Source organism: Acipenser ruthenus, unplaced genomic scaffold (assembly GCF_902713425.1).
Source record: "Acipenser ruthenus unplaced genomic scaffold, fAciRut3.2 maternal haplotype, whole genome shotgun sequence".
Taxonomy (NCBI): domain Eukaryota; kingdom Metazoa; phylum Chordata; class Actinopteri; order Acipenseriformes; family Acipenseridae; genus Acipenser; species Acipenser ruthenus.
Genome location: NW_026707446.1, coordinates 27,154 through 52,339, shown reverse-complemented (window position 1 = coordinate 52,339; position 25,186 = coordinate 27,154). Strand labels below are relative to the sequence as shown.

The following is a 25,186-nucleotide window of genomic DNA, read 5'->3' as shown; positions in this document are numbered from 1 at the left end:
ATGACATGCTGACACCCCACTTCAGCCCCTTTCTTCCCCCTCTGCCTCTCTCCTCTCCTGTAACCTCAGGACTCACCTTTTCACCCCCCTCTCCACCCTCCACCTCTCTGTAATAACCAATACTGCTCACTCCCCCATCCCTCCTTCCCTCTCTCCCCCTCCCTCTCTGTACCTTCACGACTCTGTTCAGCTCCTTTGCCAGCTCCATGATGGAGTGTCGACACTCTTCGAGGCTCCATTCACCAACCTCTTGATGTCTGGACTTTCTATCAGACCCCCCCTGTGGAATGAGTGAATAATTACAAACCTTCAGGATGGGTTCAGATCTTCACTATTCTACTGTAGATGCTCACATGCAGATTACTAAAATAGATTCATATATAAAACTACTGTAGTGTGGCATGGCTAATAAAAGCTGTCAATTCTGTCGAGCTATGAAAGGGCTGACACAGGTGGGTTAGCGAAAACCCCTGTATAAAAGCATAGGTGATTACAGAAATACTCTTATTGAGATTTTACATATTTTTCATTTACACCCATTCATTTCATTCATTTTACATTTCTTTTAAAGATGACATTCATGCATACAGACATACATTTTGTTTTAAAAGCATTTAAAATACATTTAAAAACACCAAGACAATCGTGCTTTGTACATGGTTAAAACAGACACAGATTAAAATCAACATGAAAAAAACCTGTGCTGCTTTAAAAGTGACTGGAAAAAAAGAACCATCTATAAAAAACCAGTGTATGTGAGGGCCGGGGAGTGCTCTCTTAAAAGGTTCAAAAGGTGAACATAAAACAGAACTGAACAATAAACTATACAACTCAACTAAAAGGGACAGGTGATTACAGAATGCTGCAGCATTGCTGGTGTGCAGGGAAAGCAGAGATACATGGGACTCAGGTTTATCCAGAAGGCTGCAGCATTGCTGGTGTGCAGGGAAAGCAGAGACACATGGGACTCAGATTGATCCAGAAGGCTGCAGCATTGCTGGTGTGTAGGGAAAGCAGAGACACATGGGACTCAGGTTTATCCAGGAGGCTGCAGCATTGCTGGTGTGCAAGGAAAGCAGAGACACATGGGACTCAGATTGATCCAGAAGGCTGCAGCATTGCTGGTGTGCAGAGAAAGCAGAGATACATGGGACTCAGGTTTATCCAGAAGGCTGCAGCATTGCTGGTGTGCAGGGAAAGCAGAGACACATGGGACTCAGATTGATCCAGAAGGCTGCAGCATTGCTGGTGTGTAGGGAAAGCAGAGACACATGGGACTCAGGTTTATCCAGGAGGCTGCAGCATTGCTGGTGTGCAAGGAAAGCAGAGACACATGGGACTCAGATTGATCCAGAAGGCTGCAGCATTGCTGGTGTGCAGGGAAAGCAGAGACACATGGGACTGAGGTTTATCCAGAAGGCTGCAGCATTGCTGGTGTGCAGAGAAAGCAGAGACACATGGGACTCAGATTGATCCAGAAGGCTGCAGCATTGCTGGTGTGCAGGGAAAGCAGAGACACATGGGACTCAGGTTTATCCAGAAGGCTGCAGCATTGCTGGTGTGCAGGGAAAGCAGAGACACATGGGACTCAGGTTTATCCAGAAGGCTGCAGCATTGCTGGTGTGCAGGGAAAGCAGAGACACATGGGACTCAGGTTTATCCAGAAGGCTGCAGCATTGCTGGTGTGCAGGGAAAGCAGAGACACATGGGACTCAGGTTTATCCAGAAGGCTGCAGCATTGCTGGTGTGCAGAGAAAGCAGAGATACATGGGACTCAGGTTTATCCAGAAGGCTGCAGCATTGCTGGTGTGCAGGGAAAGCAGAGACACATGGGACTCAGATTGATCCAGGAGGCTGCAGCATTGCTGGTGTGCAGGGAAAGCAGAGACACATGGGACTCAGGTTTATCCAGAAGGCTGCAGCATTGCTGGTGTGCAGGGAAAGCAGAGACACATGGGACTCAGGTTTATCCAGAAGGCTGCAGCATTGCTGGTGTGCAGGGAAAGCAGAGACACATGGGACTCAGGTTTATCCAGAAGGCTGCAGCATTGCTGGTGTGCAGGGAAAGCAGAGACACATGGGACTCAGGTTTATCCAGAAGGCTGCAGCATTGCTGGTGTGCAGGGAAAGCAGAGACACATGGGACTCAGGTTTATCCAGAAGGCTGCAGCATTGCTGGTGTGCAGGGAAAGCAGAGACACATGGGACTCAGGTTTATCCAGAAGGCTGCAGCATTGCTGGTGTGCAGGGAAAGCAGAGACACATGGGACTCAGGTTTATCCAGAAGGCTGCAGCATTGCTGGTGTGTAGGGAAAGCAGAGACACATGGGACTCAGGTTTATCCAGGAGGCTGCAGCATTGCTGGTGTGCAAGGAAAGCAGAGACACATGGGACTCAGATTGATCCAGAAGGCTGCAGCATTGCTGGTGTGCAGGGAAAGCAGAGACACATGGGACTCAGGTTTATCCAGAAGGCTGCAGCATTGCTGGTGTGCAGGGAAAGCAGAGACACATGGGACTCAGGTTTATCCAGGAGGCTGCAGCATTGCTGGTGTGCAGGGAAAGCAGAGACACATGGGACTCAGGTTTATCCAGAAGGCTGCAGCATTGCTGGTGTGCAGGGAAAGCAGAGACACATGGGACTGAGGTTTATCCAGAAGGCTGCAGCATTGCTGGTGTGCAGGGAAAGCATAGACACATGGGACTCAGGTTTATCCAGAAGGCTGCAGCATTGCTGGTGTGCAGGGAAAGCAGAGACACATGGGACTCAGGTTTATCCAGAAGGCTGCAGCATTGCTGGTGGTGAGTAGCGAGTGTGTTCTATTTTATTGCTTGGTTTGAGAACTTGTTTATATATTTATGAGTATGTTTTGGTTTAAAGTGCAGGGAAGCAGAAACACACGGGACTTCTGGATATATTGCTGTGCTCGTGGGGGTGAGTAGATTAGCTCATTCTCGCTCTTGTGTTATTTATTAAATCACAGACTCACCACTGTTTATTTTCTCTTAGTGCTTGTTGTAATCATACGGTATTATACGTGGAAAAGTGTTGTGCACACAGAGTAGCTACCTTGTGCTTGGAGTCGGTTACGGTATTCTCTGAGGATACTTGCTTCTGTTTCATTACTTTTTAAACATTAAGCTGCTGTGTTTTAGCTACATTGTAGAATGCCTGTTTTCTACAAGGTTTTATATATTTGAAAGGAGAAAGAGCAGTACAATAAATCTGCATGTATGTGAACAAGGTGGTCAGTTCTTTACATCCATTATGTTCCTTGTTTTGCAGATTTTTATTAGATTTGTCATGGTTTTAATTCATGTTAAGGATTTTAATTCACAATAGCAATTTTATTTTGCGTGTCACTTAGTTTGAATTGATTTGATATTCACTTTGCTTGTTTTGTATTTGACATGTTGCACTGAGTCTTGATTAGATTTTATTAGAAGTGGTCTTTACTTTTAAAGATTTGCACTACATCCAAAAAGAAACGGTTACAATTGTATCCAACTTGTTGCATAACTTGATGAATGATGCTATAAAAAGAATCATTTCAAACACTATAAAAACCTTTGTCTTTCTAAATAAATCATTGGTTTTACTTATATATGTCTTTGGTGTTTTCCTTCTGGTACTGAAATTACAAATAAAGGGTGACCTTTGGTACAGTAGGTTAATAACAGCATGAATATCCTTTGAAGAAGAAACTCTTAATTGATGATATACATCGTGACACTTAACTACACCCACCCTTCTCATCTCTCTCTCTTTCCCAATTCTCTTTCACTCACAATCTCTCCTTTTCTTTCCCCCTGTCTTATTCATCCATCATTTAACAATACCACCCCCCCTTGTACCTTGAAAACTCTCCTCAGCAAACCAGGAATCTGCAAAAGAAAAGTTCATTCATTGAGTTAGTATAATATGAAAACAAGTGCATACAGTTCATTAAAAGTCTGATTTTAACATTCACTTGGGACCAGACTATTATCAATCATAAAATGAGTTTCATGGGGAGCTGTAATCTGGTTCAGCATCGAATGGGCATTTAACTCTATTGTACGCAGAAAAATACAATTTAGATAGAAATTCACAGAACAGCATTCTGGTTTAGTTTTACTTTGTTCCAGAGATCTCACACAGCTGCTCCTCATCTCACACAGCCGCTCCTCATCTCACACAGCCGCTCCTCATCTCACACAGCTGCTCCTCATCTCACACAACAGCTCCTCATCTCACACAGCTGCTCCTGACCTCACACAGCTGCTCCTCATCTCACACAGCTGCTCCTCATCTCACACAGCTGCTCCTCATCTCACACAACAGCTCCTCATCTCACACAGCTGCTCCTGACATCACACAGCTGCTCCTCACCTCACACTGCTGCTCCTCACCTCACACTGCTGCTCCTCATCTCACACAGCTGCTCCTCATCTCACACAGCTGCTCCTGACATCACACTGCTCCTCACCTCACACAGCTGCTCCTCACCTCACACAGCTGCTCCTCATCTCACACAGCTACTCCTCATCTCACACAGCTGCTCCTGACCTCACACAGCTGCTCCTCACCTCACACAGCTGCTCCTCACCTCACACAGCTGCTCCTGACCTCACACATCTGCTCCTCATCTCACACAGCTGCTCCTCACCTCACACAGCTGCTCCTCATCTCACACAGCTGCTCCTCACCTCACACAGCTGCTCCTCATCTCACACAGCTGCTCCTCATCTCACACAGCTGCTCACCTCACACTGCTGCTCCTCACCTCACACTGCTGCTCCTCATCTCACACAGCTGCTCCTCATCTCACACAGCTGCCCCTCATCTCACACAGCTGCTCCTGACATCACACAGCTGCTCCTCATCACACACAGCTGCTCCTCACCTCACACAGCTGCTCCTCATCTCACACAGCTGCTCCTGACATCACACAGCTGCTCCTCATCACACACAGCTGCTCCTCACCTCACACAGCTGCTCCTCACCTCACACAGCTGCTCCTCATCTCACACAGCTGCTCCTGACCTCACACAGCTGCTCCTCATCTCACACAGCTGCTCCTCACCTCACACAGCTGCTCCTCATCTCACACAGCTGCTCCTCATCTCCCACAGCTGCTCCTGACCTCACACAGCTGCTCCTGACCTCACACAGCTGCTCCTCATCTCACACAGCTGCTCCTCACCTCACACAGCTGCTCCTCATCTCACACTAATGCTGCTCCTCATCTCACACAGCTGCTCCTCATCTCACACAGCTGCTCCTGACCTCACACAGCTGCTCCTCATCTCACACTAATGCTGCTCCTCATCTCACACAGCTGCTCCTCATCTCACACAGCTGCCCCTCATCTCACACAGCTGCTCCTGACATCACACAGCTGCTCCTCATCACACACAGCTGCTCCTCACCTCACACAGCTGCTCCTCATCTCACACAGCTGCTCCTCATCTCACACAGCTGCTCCTCATCACACACAGCTGCTCCTCATCTCACACAGCTGCTCCTCACCTCACACAGCTGCTCCTCATCTCACACAGCTGCTCCTCATCTCCCACAGCTGCTCCTGACCTCACACAGCTGCTCCTGACCTCACACAGCTGCTCCTCATCTCACACAGCTGCTCCTCACCTCACACAGCTGCTCCTCATCTCACACTAATGCTGCTCCTCATCTCACACAGCTGCTCCTCATCTCACACAGCTGCTCCTGACCTCACACAGCTGCTCCTCATCTCACACTAATGCTGCTCCTCATCTCACACAGCTGCTCCTCATCTCACACAGCTGCCCCTCATCTCACACAGCTGCTCCTGACATCACACAGCTGCTCCTCATCACACACAGCTGCTCCTCACCTCACACAGCTGCTCCTCATCTCACACAGCTGCTCCTCATCTCACACAGCTGCTCCTCATCACACACAGCTGCTCCTCACCTCACACAGCTGCTCCTCACCTCACACAGCTGCTCCTCATCTCACACAGCTGCTCCTGACCTCACACAGCTGCTCCTCATCTCACACAGCTGCTCCTCACCTCACACAGCTGCTCCTCATCTCACACAGCTGCTCCTCATCTCCCACAGCTGCTCCTGACCTCACACAGCTGCTCCTGACCTCACACAGCTGCTCCTCATCTCACACAGCTGCTCCTCACCTCACACAGCTGCTCCTCATCTCACACTAATGCTGCTCCTCATCTCACACAGCTGCTCCTCATCTCACACAGCTGCTCCTGACCTCACACAGCTGCTCCTCATCTCACACTAATGCTGCTCCTCATCTCACACAGCTGCTCCTCATCTCACACAGCTGCCCCTCATCTCACACAGCTGCTCCTGACATCACACAGCTGCTCCTGACATCACACAACTGCTCCTCAACACACACAGCTGCTCCTCACCTCACACAGCTGCTCCTCATCTCACACAGCTGCTCCTCATCTCACACAGCTGCTCCTGACCTCACACAGCTGCTCCTCATCTCACACAGCTGCTCCTCACCTCACACAGCTGCTCCTCATCTCACACAGCTGCTCCTCATCTCCCACAGCTGCTCCTGACCTCACACAGCTGCTCCTGACCTCACACAGCTGCTCCTCATCTCACACAGCTGCTCCTCACCTCACACAGCTGCTCCTCATCTCACACTAATGCTGCTCCTCATCTCACACAGCTGCTCCTCATCTCACACAGCTGCTCCTGACCTCACACAGCTGCTCCTCATCTCACACTAATGCTGCTCCTCATCTCACACAGCTGCTCCTCATCTCACACAGCTGCCCCTCATCTCACACAGCTGCTCCTGACATCACACAGCTGCTCCTCATCACACACAGCTGCTCCTCACCTCACACAGCTGCTCCTCATCTCACACAGCTGCTCCTCATCTCACACAGCTGCTCCTGACCACACAGCTGCTCCTCATCTCACACTAATGCTGCTCCTCATCTCACACAGCTGCTCCTCATCTCACACAGCTGCCCCTCACCTCACACAGCTGCTCCTGACCCCACACAGCTGCTCCTGACCTCACACAGCTGCTCCTCACCTCACACACAGCTGCTCCTCACCTCACACAGCTGCTCCTCATCTCACACAGCTGCTTCTCATCTCACACAGCTGCTCCTGACATCACACTGCTGCTCCTCACCTCACACTGCTGCTCCTCATCTCACACAACTGCTCCTCATCTCACACAGCTGCTCCTCATCTCACACAGCTGCTTCTGATCTCACACAGCTGCTTCTCATCTCACACAGCTGCTCCTGACCTCACACAGCTGCTCCTCATCTCACTCAGCTGTTTCTCATCTCACACAGCTGCTCCTCATTTCACACAGCTGCTCCTCATCTCACACAGCTGCTCCTGACCTCACACAGCTGCTCCTCACCTCACACAGAATACACACCTAGAATACTTTGTACAGCTCTGGTCCCCTTATCATAAAAAAGACATTGAGGCATTGGAGAGAGTACAGAGGAGAGCAACACGATTAATTCCAGGACTGAAGGGTATGTCATATGAAGAGAGACTGAAAGAGCTGAATCTGTAGAGCCTAGAAAGGAGAGCCAGAGGCGACTTAATAGAGGTATTTAAAATGGTCTAGGGTTTTAACAAAGTAACTGCTGAGAATTATTTTCACAGATCACAGAGAACAGAACCAGGGACCACGGGTGGAAGCTGAAGAAGAGCATATTCAGAACTGAGGGGAGAAGGAGCTTTTTCACAGAAAGGGTGGTGAACCATTGGAACAGCTGCTGGACAGAGTTGTTTAAGCAGATCCTTCAAGAACAGACTGGATGCTGTCATGAACAATACTATATAACCCTCTCTGTGACCACAATAAGACTTTTAGTCTGTCTAGCCACGGATTCCCAGAGGTTTCATTTCCCCTGCTAACCTGGTTCGGGTTTTTTTTTGTTTTTCCTCTCCTGAGCGCTAACGGACCACGCTGGCACCAAAGTGAGCGAGCATAGGTGTGCCAAAAGGCCTTTTCTCGTTCTTGAATTTCTTATGTTCGTATGATTTCACTGTTTAAAGTTAAATGCCTGGTAAACACTTTATGAATACGGCCCTAAGCTTTCTCTGAAACAGCAGTCTGCCCGTGTCTGAATACAAATAATATGTGGTCACAGTCAACCAGAATTTGATGACTACATTGTTCTTTAAATAGTGTGATTGGAAAAACAGATTTTTGCATATATTGTGGATTTTACAATGTTAAATCATAGACTTTTTACCAATGGAAACTAGAATCTCTTCTAATGATCAGTGTCACCATACCTTAGGGTTGCTGAATTTAGGTTTATTCCAACTCATGGACTTGGCATCACGTGCAGGGATTATACCCTTATAGTAACGGCCGAAACTTCCAAAACTCTGAGAAACACTGAGGATTCCTGATGCACCTGTAACTGTGGAGACAGAGAGGGAGTGAGGGACTGAGGATTCCTGATGCACCTGAAACTGTGGAGACAGAGAGGGAGTGAGGGACTGAGGATTCCTGATGCACCTGTAACTGTGGAGACAGAGAGGGAGTGAGGGACTGAGGATTCCTGATGCACCTATAACTGTGGAGACAGAGAGGGAGTGAGAGACTGAGGATTCCTGATGCACCTGAAACTGTGGAGACAGAGAGGGAGTGAGGGACTGAGGATTCCTAATGCACCTGTAACTGTGGAGACAGAGAGGGAGTGAGGGACTGAGGATTCCTGATGCACCTGTAACTGTGGAGACAGAGAGGGAGTGAGGGACTGAGGATTCCTGATGCACCTGTAACTGTGGAGACAGAGAGGGAGTGAGGGACTGAGGATTCCTGATGCACCTATAACTGTGGAGACAGAGAGGGAGTGAGAGACTGAGGATTCCTGATGCACCTGAAACTGTGGAGACAGAGAGGGAGTGAGGGACTGAGGATTCCTAATGCACCTGTAACTGTGGAGACAGAGAGGGAGTGAGGGACTGAGGATTCCTGATGCACCTGTAACTGTGGAGACAGAGAGGGAGTGAGGGACTGAGGATTCCTGATGCACCTGTAACTGTAGAGACAGAGAGGGAGTGAGGGACTGAGGATTCCTGATGCATCTGTAACTGTGGAGACAGAGAGGGAGTGAGGGACTGAGGATTCCTGATGCACCTGAAACTGTGGAGACAGAGAGGGAGTGAGGGACTGAGGATTCCTGATGCACCTGTAACTGTGGAGACAGAGAGGGAGTGAGAGACTGAGGATTCCTGATGCATCTGTAACTGTGGAGACAGAGAGGGAGTGAGGGACTGAGGATTCCTGATGCACCTGTAACTGTGGAGACAGAGAGGGAGTGAGGGACTGAGGATTCCTGATGCACCTGTAACTGTGGAGACAGAGAGGGAGTGAGGGACTGAGGATTCCTGATGCACCTATAACTGTGGAGACAGAGAGGGAGTGAGAGACTGAGGATTCCTGATGCATCTGTAACTGTGGAGACAGAGAGGGAGTGAGGGACTGAGGATTCCTGATGCACCTGTAACTGTGGAGACAGAGAGGGAGTGAGGGACTGAGGATTCCTGATGCACCTGTAACTGTGGAGACAGAGAGGGAGTGAGGGACTGAGGATTCCTGATGCACCTATAACTGTGGAGACAGAGAGGGAGTGAGGGACTGAGGATTCCTGATGCATCTGTAACTGTGGAGACAGAGAGGGAGTGAGGGACTGAGGATTCCTGATGCACCTGTAACTGTGGAGACAGAGAGGGAGTGAGGGACTGAGGATTCCTGATGCACCTATAACTGTGGAGACAGAGAGGGAGTGAGAGACTGAGGATTCCTGATGCACGTGAAACTGTGGAGACAGAGAGGGAGTGAGGGACTGAGGATTCCTAATGCACCTGTAACTGTGGAGACAGAGAGGGAGTGAGGGACTGAGGATTCCTGATGCACCTGTAACTGTGGAGACAGAGAGGGAGTGAGGGACTGAGGATTCCTGATGCACCTGTAACTGTAGAGACAGAGAGGGAGTGAGGGACTGAGGATTCCTGATGCATCTGTAACTGTGGAGACAGAGAGGGAGTGAGGGACTGAGGATTCCTGATGCACCTGAAACTGTGGAGACAGAGAGGGAGTGAGGGACTGAGGATTCCTGATGCACCTGTAACTGTGGAGACAGAGAGGGAGTGAGAGACTGAGGATTCCTGATGCATCTGTAACTGTGGAGACAGAGAGGGAGTGAGGGACTGAGGATTCCTGATGCACCTGTAACTGTGGAGACAGAGAGGGAGTGAGGGACTGAGGATTTCTGATGCACCTGTAACTGTGGAGACAGAGAGGGAGTGAGGGACTGAGGATTCCTGATGCACCTATAACTGTGGAGACAGAGAGGGAGTGAGAGACTGAGGATTCCTGATGCACCTGAAACTGTGGAGACAGAGAGGGAGTGAGGGACTGAGGATTCCTAATGCATCTGTAACTGTGGAGACAGAGAGGGAGTGAGGGACTGAGGATTCCTGATGCACCTGAAACTGTGGAGACAGAGAGGGAGTGAGGGACTGAGGATTCCTGATGCACCTGTAACTGTGGAGACAGAGAGGGAGTGAGAGACTGAGGATTCCTGATGCATCTGTAACTGTGGAGACAGAGAGGGAGTGAGGGACTGAGGATTCCTGATGCACCTGTAACTGTGGAGACAGAGAGGGAGTGAGGGACTGAGGATTCCTGATGCACCTGTAACTGTGGAGACAGAGAGGGAGTGAGGGACTGAGGATTCCTGATGCACCTATAACTGTGGAGACAGAGAGGGAGTGAGAGACTGAGGATTCCTGATGCACCTGAAACTGTGGAGACAGAGAGGGAGTGAGGGACTGAGGATTCCTAATGCATCTGTAACTGTGGAGACAGAGAGGGAGTGAGGGACTGAGGATTCCTGATGCACCTGTAACTGTGGAGACAGAGAGGGAGTGAGGGACTGAGGATTCCTGATGCACCTGAAACTGTGGAGACAGAGAGGGAGTGAGGGACTGAGGATTCCTGATGCACCTGTAACTGTGGAGACAGAGAGGGAGTGAGAGACTGAGGATTCCTGATGCATCTGTAACTGTGGAGACAGAGAGGGAGTGAGGGACTGAGGATTCCTGATGCACCTGTAACTGTGGAGACAGAGAGGGAGTGAGGGACTGAGGATTCCTGATGCACCTGTAACTGTGGAGACAGAGAGGGAGTGAGGGACTGAGGATTCCTGATGCACCTATAACTGTGGAGACAGAGAGGGAGTGAGAGACTGAGGATTCCTGATGCACCTGAAACTGTGGAGACAGAGAGGGAGTGAGGGACTGAGGATTCCTAATGCACCTGTAACTGTGGAGACAGAGAGGGAGTGAGGGACTGAGGATTCCTGATGCACCTGTAACTGTGGAGACAGAGAGGGAGTGAGGGACTGAGGATTCCTGATGCATCTGTAACTGTGGAGACAGAGAGGGAGTGAGGGACTGAGGATTCCTGATGCACCTGAAACTGTGGAGACAGAGAGGGAGTGAGGGACTGAGGATTCCTGATGCACCTGTAACTGTGGAGACAGAGAGGGAGTGAGAGACTGAGGATTCCTGATGCATCTGTAACTGTGGAGACAGAGAGGGAGTGAGGGACTGAGGATTCCTGATGCACCTGTAACTGTGGAGACAGAGAGGGAGTGAGGGACTGAGGATTCCTGATGCACCTGTAACTGTGGAGACAGAGAGGGAGTGAGGGACTGAGGATTCCTGATGCACCTATAACTGTGGAGACAGAGAGGGAGTGAGAGACTGAGGATTCCTGATGCACCTGAAACTGTGGAGACAGAGAGGGAGTGAGGGACTGAGGATTCCTAATGCACCTGTAACTGTGGAGACAGAGAGGGAGTGAGGGACTGAGGATTCCTGATGCACCTGTAACTGTGGAGACAGAGAGGGAGTGAGGGACTGAGGATTCCTGATGCACCTGTAACTGTGGAGACAGAGAGGGAGTGAGGGACTGAGGATTCCTGATGCACCTGAAACTGTGGAGACAGAGAGGGAGTGAGAGACTGAGGATTCCTGATGCACCTGAAACTGTGGAGACAGAGAGGGAGTGAGGGACTGAGGATTCCTGATGCACCTGAAACTGTGGAGACAGAGAGGGAGTGAGAGACTGAGGATTCCTGATGCACCTGAAACTGTGGAGACAGAGAGGGAGTGAGGGACTGAGGATTCCTGATGCACCTGAAACTGTGGAGACAGAGAGGGAGTGAGAGACTGAGGATTCCTGATGCACCTGAAACTGTGGAGACAGAGAGGGAGTGAGGGACTGAGGATTCCTGATGCACCTGTAACTGTGGAGACAGAGAGGGAGTGAGGGACTGAGGATTCCTGATGCACCTGAAACTGTGGAGACAGAGAGGGAGTGAGAGACTGAGGATTCCTGATGCACCTGAAACTGTGGAGACAGAGAGGGAGTGAGGGACTGAGGATTCCTGATGCACCTGAAACTGTGGAGACAGAGAGGGAGTGAGAGAGGAGAGAAAGGGAGGGAGGGATTGTCAGAGATAGAAGAGAGAAAGGGAGGGAGTGAGGGACTGTCAGAGAGAGAGAAGAGAGATGCAGTGATGTAGGTAGAGACAATGTAGGAGAGGTAACATTCATATTAGAAACAGTAACTGTGCAGACAGAGGCAGTGATGTAGGTAGAGACAGTGTAGGAGAGGTAACATTCATATTAGAAACAGTAACTGTGGAGACAGAGGCAGTGATGTAGGTAGAGACAGTGCAGGAGAGGTAACATTCATATTAGAAACAGTAACTGTGCAGACAGAGGCAGTGATGTAGGTAGAGACAGTGTAGGAGAGGTAACATTCATATTAGAAACAGTAACTGTGCAGACAGAGGCAGTGATGTAGGTAGAGACAGTGTAGGAGAGGTAACATTCATATTAGAAACAGTAACTGTGGAGACAGAGGCAGTGATGTAGGTAGAGACAGTGCAGGAGAGGTAACATTCATATTAGAAACAGTAACTGTGGAGACAGAGGCAGTGATGTAGGTAGAGACAGTGCAGGAGAGGTAACATTCATATTAGAAACAGTAACTGTGGAGACAGAGGCAGTGATGTAGGTAGAGACAGTGCAGGAGAGGTAACATTCATATTAGAAACAGTAACTGTGGAGACAGAGGCAGTGATGTAGGTAGAGACAGTGTAGGAGAGGTAACATTCATATTAGAAACAGTAACTGTGGAGACAGAGGCAGTGATGTAGGTAGAGACAGTGCAGGAGAGGTAACATTCATATTAGAAACAGTAACTGTGGAGACAGAGGCAGTGATGTAGGTAGAGACAGTGTAGGAGAGGTAACATTCATATTAGAAACAGTAACTGTGGAGACAGAGGCAGTGATGTAGGTAGAGACAGTGTAGGAGAGGTAACATTCATATTAGAAACAGTAACTGTGGAGACAGAGGCAGTGATATAGGTAGAGACAGTGTAGGAGAGGTAACATTCATATTAGAAACAGTAACTGTGGAGACAGAGGCAGTGATGTAGGTAGAGACAGTGTAGGAGAGGTAACATTCATATTAGAAACAGTATCTGTGGAGACAGAGGCAGTGATGTAGGTAGAGACAGTGTAGGAGAGGTAACATTCATATTAGAAACAGTAACTGTGGAGACAGAGGCAGTGATGTAGGTAGAGACAGTGTAGGAGAGGTAACATTCTTATTAGAAACAGTAACTGTGGAGACAGAGGCAGTGATGTAGGTAGAGACAGTGTAGGAGAGGTAACATTCATATTAGAAACAGTAACTGTGGAGACAGAGGCAGTGATGTAGGTAGAGACAGTGCAGGAGAGGTAACATTCATATTAGAAACAGTAAGTGTGCAGACAGAGGCAGTGATGTAGGTAGAGACAGTGTAGGAGAGGTAACATTCATATTAGAAACAGTAACTGTGGAGACAGAGGCAGTGATGTAGGTAGAGACAGTGTAGGAGCGGTAACATTCATATTAGAAACAGGGTTGTATTCATCAGGCATGTTCATTTCTCAGGTGCTTGTGAAATATTGAGCTGTGCTTAAAACAAGTGGTTATTTTCAGTCACACATTCATGAAGCATGCTGATCTCTACATGCATCCAGATCTGCTCTTCATTTTAGATGCGGCTAATCAAGATAGAATGTGTTAAACAAGGGCAGGGCTTGTTTGAGTCTTCATCTTCAGCTCTTGATGAGTGAAAACAAATACTTAGTGACAACTTTATTATAGTTTAAATAAGCACTTCAAATGTAATATTATATCAATAACTTTTAAAACTTAATAGCATAAACTTAAGTCTAATAATTACTTAAATTCAACAACAAACAAAAAAAAAAAAAAACATGACCAAATATTTTAAATATTCCACTTAGTACATTAATATGCACGATTCTCTATCAATCACACATTGTATATGACACAGTCTGGGGTCACAGTGGGGATTATAGTGAATCTTGCTATTCAATGTTGCTATTTGACAGGGCAGAGGTCCCTCGGGTTGATTGTTCACTGAGGGCTGCGTTCGTAGCCAGCGGTGTGCCCGCTCCCCTGAAGCTGCAGGTTCATCTCCCCTGTCTGATACGCACTTTCAAATATAGGTTTAAATTGAAAGGAATAGTACAGTGTTGCATCATTAACTATGTAGAAAATGACATCACAAGCACATGAATACTAAGTATGTATATTAGATTGGAATTGCACTTGTTTAGAGAGTGCATAGAAATGGAGTTGATTTATTTTTTAATCCTTTCAGATTGCAGGTTTGTGGAGTTCAGAATTGTAAATATCAGTGTTACTGTCGTGTGTTTCAGATTGCAGGTTTGTGGAGTTCAGAATTGTAAATATCAGTGTTACTGTCGTGTGTTTCAGATTGCAGGTTTGTGGAGTTCAGAATTGTAAATATCAGTGTTACTGTCGTGTTTCAGATTGCAGGTTTGTGGAGTTTAGAATTGTAAATATCAGTGTTACTGTCGTGGGTTTCAGATTGCAGGTTTGTGGAGTTTAGAATTGTAAATATCAGTGTTACTGTCGTGTGATTCAGATTGCAGGTTTGTGGAGTTCAGAATTGTAAATATCAGTGTTACTGTCGTGTGTTTCAGGTAAACTGACCCCAGATCAGTCGCTGTGGAACAATCACTCCAAGCCGATGCAGTCCTGATACATGCTGCACAGGGAGAGTGAATCTACAGTGTGGAGGTTTTACTGTAGTGAAGTGAGAGCCAGTGGTTAATATGGTGGTGATGGCTGGTGATGTCCTAATACCTGCTGCACAGAGAGAGTGAATCTACAGTGTGGAGGCAGGAGTAATGCGCTGCTATCACAGTCAAAAACAAACCAAAAAATGTACAAGAAAAGGGATGTTGTTTTACCAATGAGAGGTATGGACATTTGTTTCAATATTTGTTAGGATATTAGCACTTTAGGAACATAAGAAAATGTCCTGAGTCTCCCTCCACTTAATTTCCAATTGCGTCCTCTGGTCCTGGTTTCTGCACTGCGCTTAAAGAATTGGTTAGACCAGGGGTGGGAAACTCTGGTCCTGGAGGGCCGGTGTCCCTCCTGGCTTTTGTTCCAACTTTGCCCTAAATTACATAATTGGACCAATTATTACCAATTATTGGTGTAATTAATTAATTTAGAGCACAGTTGGAACAAAAGCCAAGAGGGACACCGACCCTCCAGGACTGGAATTGCCCACCCCTGGGTTAGACTAAACTATGTCAACTCCTTTTGAGATTTTAAATACCCCAGCATTGTGTTTGTCTTTTTGATTGCTTCCCCACACTGTGTGGTTGCTGACAGCGATGAGTCTATTACAACACTGAGGTCTTTCTCTTGGAGAGCCTCTTCTAGTTCTATATCCACAATGATGTTTATCTTTACACTAGATCAGTGGTTCTCAACTCCGGTCCTGGGGACCCATGGTCCTGCTGGTTTTTGTTCCAACCGAGCTCTCGGTTACTTAATTGAAAACCTCAATGGAACTAATCAGAGCTTTTTTAAAGAGTTGGAGATTTCAAGTTAAATATACATTTTTATAAGGAACTTGAATTCTCCAACATTTTGTAAACTAATTAATTTAAAAAGTAAAATTAAGCAAATTATTAGTTCAATTAAGGTTTCAGTTAAGTAATTGAGAGCTCGGTTGGAACATAATCCAGCAGGACAGTGTGTCCCCAGGACCGGAGTTGAGAAGCACTGCACTAGAAGAGCATTCATTGTTGTCTGTGACAGAGATGATACATATCATTGTGTTCTTACCAGTTTCCTGGTCTGCATTTTTCTTTTCCATCTTCTCTACTGATCATCCCACACCAGCAACTGATCAGACACACAACAAGAAAACAAGATCAGGAACAATGTCCACTCAGCTGTATAGAACCACATGGAAGATAAAGAGAAGTGGCATTTAATATGTACATACACTGACTTATTATCATATCTATCTATCTATATATATATATATATATATATATATATATATATATATATATATATATATATATATATATATATAAATGATAAAGGCTTCTACCCACAGGGAACTTGTGACTAGAAGTAGTCCCAGCTTCCACTCTGATTTGTTTCCTCTCAAACACCTTTGTCTCTCTGTGATTGGGAAGCAGGGATTATATTCTGATGGGTATTTAATTCTGTCTGAAATTCCTGTCTTTCACTTAGTGTGGTTGGGAACCTGCAGGTATTAAGACTGAACATTTTTAATAAATAAATAAACCCAGAGATACCATCTCAGTACAGTTGTTTTTTTAATATATTCTTGTAATGTTAGAATGAAGCTGTAACATGTTGCTGGCGTCCTGCCCAGCTCAGGCAGTGGGTTGTGCAGACATGCCTGAATGCTTCAGCACTGAAGCTCAAACCGGTTCATGTTCTTTACACACAAACAAACAATATAAGCAGCAACAAGGAAGAAGTTAAATAAATGTGTATAATGTTGGAAAAGCTCATTGGATCATTTGTATAACCCCAGACCTGACTTTAACACCCATTACACACAGATCACAGTAAAATCAGGGATGACAGTAAAATTCTTATTAAATAAAACCTCAGCTGATAAAAAATATACATCTCTTCTAATTCTAAAGGGTTTTCATTCTTTTTCGTGTGTATTTTATTTTAGAGTAATTCAAGGGTCAGGGTGTGGTCTGTAATTAAATCTAACAGTACCCTTCACTTTGACCAGTGACTGAATGCAGCTTTTCGGTTTTAAGATGATGAAAGCATAACACATACGGTATACAACTGTATTGTATGTTTCTCTACTTCAATTGTAATCACGAAATCAACACATCCCTGTGACAGGCTATCCCTTATACAACACATCACTCTGACAGGCTATCCCTTATACAACACATCCCTGTGACAGGCTCTCCCTTATACAACACATCCCTGTGACAGGCTCTCCCTTGTACAACACATCCCTGTGACAGGCTCTCCCTTGTACAACACATCCCTGTGACAGGCTCTCCCTTATACAACACATCCCTGTGACAGGCTCTCCCTTGTACAACACATCCCTGTGACAGGCTCTCCCTTGTACAACACATCCCTGTGACAGGCTCTCCCTTATACAACACATCCCTGTGACAGGCTCTCCCTTATACAACACATCCCTGTGACAGGCTCTCCCTTATATAACACATCCCTGTGACAGGCTATCCCTTATACAACACATCACTGTGACAGGCTATCCCTTATACAACACATCCCTGTGACAGGCTCTCCCTTGTACAACACATCCCTGTGACAGGCTCTCCCTTATACAACACATCCCTGTGACAGGCTCTCCCTTGTACAACACATCCCTGTGACAGGCTCTCCCTTGTACAACACATCCCTGTGACAGGCTCTCCCTTATACAACACATCCCTGTGACAGGCTCTCCCTTATACAACACATCCCTGTGACAGGCTCTCCCTTATATAACACATCCCTGTGACAGGCTATCCCTTATACAACACATCACTGTGACAGGCTCTCCCTTATACAACACATCCCTGTGACAGGCTCTCCCTTATACAACACATCCCTGTGACAGGCTCTCCCTTATATAACACATCCCTGTGACAGGCTATCCCTTATACAACACATCCCTGTGACAGGATATCCCTTATACAACACATCCCTGTGACAGGCTATCCCTTATACAACACATCCCTGTGACAGGCTCTCCCTTATACAACACATCCCTGTGACAGGCTCTCCCTTGTACAACACATCCCTGTGACAGGCTCTCCCTTATATAACACATCCCTGTGACAGGCTCTCCCTTGTACAACACATCCCTGTGACAGGCTCTCCCTTATACAACACATCCCTGTGACAGGCTATCCCTTGTACAACACATCCCTATGACAGGCTATCCCTTGTACAACACATCCCTGTGACAGGATATCCCTTATACAACACATCCCTGTGACAGGCTATCCCTTGTACAACACATCCCTATGACAGGCTATCCCTTATACAGATGCCATCCTGTGTACAGAACATTCACACAATTCAAAATAAAACCTTTGTTGTATGTTTAGTTATTGTGTTTTTGTGGAGATTCTTCCTTAGCTGTGCTTTGTGGTCCTGTCTCACTAAATGCATGAAATAACATCTCTTATACAATAAGATACACCCGACACACAACGTATTAACTTATACATGAACCCTACTGTTTCATTACGATTATCACCATCACGTCTCACACACTGTTTTCTGACTCCTCCTCACCAGAAGTGCCAGAAATCAACATACGGGTCATGTTACAGCAACATAAAATAACATTAAAATGACAGAATGCAGCCTTTCTCGATACAGGGTTTAGATTCTGTGGTTTCAACATGATCATTGTTGTGCTTTGTTTTTATTCACAAAATCTAGTTTCCTGTTAGGATTAAAATCGTATGAACATTATAAAACTATCTGAAAATGGGCCTTTGCTTTTGCTCTGGCTTCACAATATGCCCTGTTGTTCCTCTACAGGGAACAGGTTTCAAATCAATCAGCTCTAAGAAGTTGTTACATTTTAAGGTCCTTTCTACACATTTCCTTAATAAAACAACATTGTAACTTACCTTTTAAAAGGTGTGAGTCCCACACAGCTTCTCAGTGTCAGGGTCTTCTTTTCAATGCTGGGTGTCTCTCTGCTGCGACTGTAGAAACTGAAAGCACAATCCATACAGGTGAACTAATGGCAAGTAATCCTGAAAGACCTGAATGTTAACTTTCTCTGTTTCAACTCCAAAGCTAGGGGCAAGGTGGCACTGACAGCAGGCTCAGTCACATGCCTCTCAATCCTCTCACTAAACAGGTAACAGATAGACTGACAGATACATTGCCTGTAATTCAAATGGCTTTGATCACTCAAAGTCAGTGCTTGTGCCACTATGCAGTGTCATAGCTGAGAACACGGTACACAGTACAGAGGTGAAGATTGTGGCACATGATTTTCAGCGCTTGGGAGACACACCCCCCTGCTTAGACTGCACTTGTAGATCTCTTGATCCACTCCTACTATGCACTGGACTTGCCTGACCTACGCACCACGTTACTGGATCCTCAGCTGATGCAGTGTGTATACTGAGATTATTTTCCTGATGTTTCAATTAAAAACAAATCTTTACTGATTTTATCCCTATTTTAATATATGTAAGATAAACTCCAAAAAAATCCCTGGAAAAATGTGTTAAGATAAAAACGGAAAATGTGGAACACTAAGTATAACTGAATACAGTTCTGGGTTCCTAACACGTCTTTGGTGGATAAAAGGAGGGGTTTAAACAGGACGGTACCTGTATGTTTATTTGTTCCACATGTCTCTTTTCCAATCGGAACACGGCTTCTTTTAACAAACAATACAAAACAATACAAAAAGAGCTTTGGATGTTATCTTTCAAACTGTTTAATCACTGCTCCTAATCAATCCGCCAGAAGATACAGAAATACAGTATTCATGTGATTTACCTCCTTTATGCTTGAAAGAAAATCTCTGTTCTTGTCCACACCCTCCTAGTGCTGGCCTTTGGCGACAGCTCCGGATCGTGTTAGCCGTCTAAATAACAAACAAGTACAATTTAGACACGACAAACAAAACACTCACAGTTCACAATACAGTTCTCCTTCCAGTTAGCTTTAACCATTACAAAGGAACAGATCACATCGCTCCGTCCCCTTTTGTACCATCTATCATGACCCCTTGGTTAACGAGTGCAACAGCTCCTCCAATCCGCGGCTGCCACATCATTTCCCTTCAGGGTCGATAATGTACAGGAGCTCCGCCCCCTTTCTAGATGACCAACTTCCGCCTAACCCTGGGAATGAATTGTCTGGTCATCGAGTCCAGGAGGGAGATGTATCACCAAGAATCACTTTGTCTCTGTCACAAAACGCATAATATTTTGTAATTTAAATAAGTATGAGCTACCAAAACATATTTTTGTTTCATAGTGTTATTAATGTAGTTATTTATTTGTTTGGTTAAATATTAATCAAGCCTTTCATTTTAACTTCTTAAAGTTACCACAGTGTGTCTATGTACCCTACCCGGGTCCTGGCTACCCGGGTCACAATCCTGCATAGTGTGAAACCCAGCGACCCACCTCAGGATGTGGGTTGACACGCTTTGACCTGGGTTTGACCTGTTGATGGAGACACAGCATGAGCCAGATTGCAGCAGGGATGTACAAACATTTGCTCTAATCATCATTTGAGCTGACGGTTCAATCCAGAGAAACTTGCATGGATGCGTCCGTAATGGTATGCGCATTGTGCACAGGCGTCTGTCACCCAGGGCAACCCTGCTTTAACAAACACCGTGTGAAATCACATAGCCGACCAGCGTGGCACCGGGTCCTGACCCGGGTAGAGCATGCCAGCGTGAAAGGGGCTTTACTGACTAATACTGTGATTTCATTACACTAGCAGATGAACTGATAATGTATGGATGTTATTTTGTGAAAACAATGAAATATTTTTAAAAAAGAAACACTACAACATTTTTAAAATAAATTATACACCAAACTGTACCACATTCGTTTAGTCTTTCATTTTAATTATGTATGAATTACTGAATAATATTTATTATTTGATTACACTAGCAGATGAACTGATAATGTATGGATGTTATTTTGTGAAAACAATGAAATATTAATATTAAAAAAAAGAAATCCAACAACATTTTCTACAGAAAAACGTTTACAGCAAACTGCAGCACCAACTTGAATTACATTCGTAGGCTTAGTCTTAATATAATACCGTACCTTAATATCGTACCTTCTTTTATTTGTTGGAAAACGGTCTGGAACTGAAATATTATTAGTATTTGAGTATTTAAAATCTGGTTACCTTCAAAATTAAAATATCAACAACGGTGTGTTAATTAAACGAAGCGCCTGACGCCGCTCGGAACTTTGGCATTTTTAAATCCTAACGGTCTCTGCTCAGCGGAGTGGAATGTTCAGGAGCCGGTTGCCTAGCAGCGTCTCCGCCTCCTTCTCTGCCCCGCCCCCTCTCTCCCTCTCTCGTTGCTCCAGCTAGGAGTTCACATTCAGCTTCCTTAGATTATATAGCGCCATTCTTTACTAACTTTTACAAATGAGCTTATTGGAGGCTTCGTGTTTTTAAGATGGTTCAGGTGCAGTCCGGGCACACTGACTGCAGCATCATTACAGTATACCGCACTGCGCTCGGCTTTGTGTGGAGGCTGATACACAAAATTATGAAATATGTATGTAGTATTCTAAGATATTATGTACAATTTATAAATCAGCTGTATTCATATTCAGAATGGTATTCAGTATTTACACAACGGTTAACACAAATATTTTGAAATGCATATCAATAAAAACAGGCAGTGTTAAAGGTGTGTATTTTGACAGTGAAATAATACATGTGTTATACTGGCAGTTTAAATGCACGGTTTATGATTCTAAACTCTATACTTATGGTATCACCGACCTGACAAGTATCCCAGCAAAACGAAAAATAAAATAAAATAAAAACCTTTTTTAATATCCAATGACATTTCTGCATCACGTGATTTTCATGTCATCTGTAATTCTTGTCATTTTGTAAAGAACTTGAGGTTTTCCTTATAGTTGACACATTATATTATATCAATCTGTCGAGGTAGTTAGATTTATTTATCATTATAAAATATGGGGGACAATGGACGTGTGAACGTGACCTGTAGCAGAAACAACAACAATAATAATAATAATAATAATACAGCAGCAGACCTCATATTACACATGATGTGGTTAAAATCAATGGCATGTACATTTTAATATTATTATTATTATTATTATTATTATTATTATTATTATTATTATTATTATTATTATTATTATTATTATTATTATTATTATTTATTTCTTAGCAGACGCCCTTATCCAGGGCGATTTACAATCGTAAGCAAATACATTTCAAGAATCACAGTACAAGTAATAATACAATTAAGAGCAAGATAAATACAATGACTTTGGTTCAAGCAAGTACAAGTGTGACAAAATACAATTCAATAATACAGCAGATAAGTGTCAGTGATAGCTACATCAGGATATGATTAAATACAAAATACTACAGATTAAACACTTGGCAGATTACAGTACTATGAAGTACAGGATTAAATGCAGTAAAATAGGGGGCAGATAAGAGCAAATAAAGCTAATTTAAGGAAGGGTGATAGTGTCCCAGGATACAAACAGAGGAGTTCTACAGGTGCTGTTTGAAGAGGTGAGTCTTAAGGAGGCGCCGAAATGTGGTCAGGGACTGGGCAGTCCTGACATCTGTAGGAAGGTCATTCCACCACTGCGGAGCAAGGGTGGAGAAGGAGCGGGCTCTGGAAGCAGGGGAGCGTAGCGGAGGTAGAGCCAGTCTTCTAGTGCAGGCGGAGCGCAGAGGTCGAGTGGGGGTGTAGGGAGAGATGAGGGTCTGGAGGTAGCTGGGTGCAGTCTGGTCAAGGCATCTGTAGGCTAGTACAAGAGTCTTGAACTGGATGCAAGCGGTGATCGGGAGCCAGTGGAGTGAGCGGAGTAGTGGAGTTGCGTGGGAGAAGCGAGGCAGAGAGAACACTAGGCGGGCAGCGGAGTTCTGGATGAGCTGGAGCGGACGGGTGGCGGACGCAGGGAGGCCAGCCAGGAGGGAGTTGCAGTAGTCTAGGCGGGAGAGTACCAAGGCCTGGACCTTGCAGTAGTAGCCATTGATAAAAGTTTGACATACATGTAAAAATGTCTAAGAGACGGGAATCTGGTCTACAAGTGCTGGGCAAACATGAACTACTGACTATGGAAGTGGAGTCTTGTTTTTTCAACGTGTATCAAATCCTGTGCAGGCCCAGTTGTGCCATTTCCCTAGGATTATTTAAACAAGATCATGTTTGAATCTTGATTACATTTGATGAAGCTCAACATACTGAAGAATTGTTAAAAAAATAATAATCCACGTCTACTTCAGTCTGATTTGAACCAAAACACTTGAAAATAACTGGAAGCAAAAATCACTCAACTTATGAAGAGGCTGAAACTTACAGTGGGTTTGTTAAGTAAGTGAGCGGCTCAGTAAAAGAATCAGCTTCACGCCTCGCTCCGTGCCGCTCCCGCTGAGCCGCTCAGAGCCGCTCCTGAGCATTTCTCATCAGGGATCAGAGTGAGCGGACGGAATGGACACCTGCAGGAAACAAGGAGATCACAGGCAGGATTGACAAATACGTCTGTCAAGAGCGATGAACTGGTTTCGACTTATGAAGTTATGTATTAAATTGGCCAAATAACATGGTAAAAATTGTTTTCGAATTTGTAGCATTTAATTTCATTTTTTTAATGTAGAGCTGTTTTATAGTTATTAATGTATTATTATTATTAGGCTTGTAGTATTAATATTATTCATTATTAACGTCGGTATTGTCGGTATTAAACACAGCCAGATATGAGGTTCAGTCCAAACAGAGCGCCGAACTCAGCGAGGTACAGCAGGGGACAGTAACTTCACACGGGGCCATTTCATCGACCATCACCTCAGAAACACAAACAAGCAAATCATCATTATTCACCATTTTAAATATGAAGTCATTTAAATCTGCTCGGTGTGCTTTCAGAGCATCCTCACTCTGAGAGGCTCACTTACTTAACGTACCCAGAGTGTGAAGTCAATTAAATCTGCTCGGTGTGCTTTCAGAGCGTCCTCACTCTGAGAGGCTCACTTACTTAACATACCCAGAGTGTGAAGTCATTTAAATCTGCTCGGTGTGCTTTCAGAGCGTCCTCACTCTGAGCGGCTCACTTACTTAACATACCCAGAGTGTGAAGTCATTTAAATCTGCTCGGTGTGCTTTCAGAGCGTCCTCACTCTGAGCGGCTCACTTACTTAACATACCCAGAGTGTGAAGTCATTTAAATCTGCTCGGTGTGCTTTCAGAGCGTCCTCACTCTGAGAGGCTCACTTACTTAAGATACCCAGAGTGTGAAGTCATTTAAATCTGCTCGGTGTGCTTTCAGAGCGTCCTCACTCTGAGAGGCTCACTTACTTAAGATACCCAGAGTGTGAAGTCATTTAAATCTGCTCGGTGTGCTTTCAGAGCGTCCTCACTCTGAGAGGCTCACTTACTTAACATACCCAGAGTGTGAAGTCATTTAAATCCGCTCGGTGTGCTTTCAGAGCGTCCTCACTCTGAGAGGCTCACTTACTTAACATACCCAGAGTGTGAAGTCATTTAAATCTGCTCGGTGTGCTTTCAGAGCGTCCTCACTCTGAGAGGCTCACTTACTTAACATACCCAGAGTGTGAAGTCATTTAAATCTGCTCGGTGTGCTTTCGGAGCGTCCTCACTCTGAGAGGCTCACTTACTTAACATACCCAGAGTGTGAAGTCATTTAAATCTGCTCGGTGTGCTTTCAGAGCGTCCTCACTCTGAGAGGCTCACTTACTTAACATACCCAGAGTGTGAAGTCATTTAAATCTGCTCGGTGTGCTTTCTGAGCGGCTCTCACTCTGAGAGGCTCACTTACTTAACATACCCAGAGTGTGAAGTCATTTAAATCTGCTCGGTGTGCTTTCAGAGCGTCCTCACTCTGAGAGGCTCACTTACTTAACATACCCAGAGTGTGAAGTCATTTAAATATGCTCGGTGTGCTTTCAGAGCGTCCTCACTCTGAGAGGCTCGCTTACTTAACATA

The 25,186-nt window shown here is 45.4% G+C and overlaps 1 protein-coding gene across 1 annotated transcript in view; it reads right to left on the bottom strand.

Annotated features, from left to right (window-relative positions):
* LOC117970556 (E3 ubiquitin-protein ligase TRIM39-like) overlaps window positions 1–21,493 on the bottom strand; it is a 45,021-nt gene extending 23,528 nt beyond the window's left edge. Inside the window, exons 1-6 of the mRNA XM_059018832.1 lie at window positions 21,275–21,493; window positions 19,091–19,177; window positions 16,266–16,325; window positions 8,286–8,416; window positions 3,855–3,884; window positions 173–280 (exon numbers count right to left, since the gene is read on the bottom strand). Coding sequence (XP_058874815.1) covers window positions 173–280; window positions 3,855–3,884; window positions 8,286–8,416; window positions 16,266–16,296 — 300 coding nt within the window. The 5' untranslated portion in view covers window positions 16,297–16,325; window positions 19,091–19,177; window positions 21,275–21,493. The remainder of the gene's footprint in view (window positions 1–172; window positions 281–3,854; window positions 3,885–8,285; window positions 8,417–16,265; window positions 16,326–19,090; window positions 19,178–21,274) is intronic.
* Window positions 21,494–25,186: the final 3,693 nt, after the last annotated feature.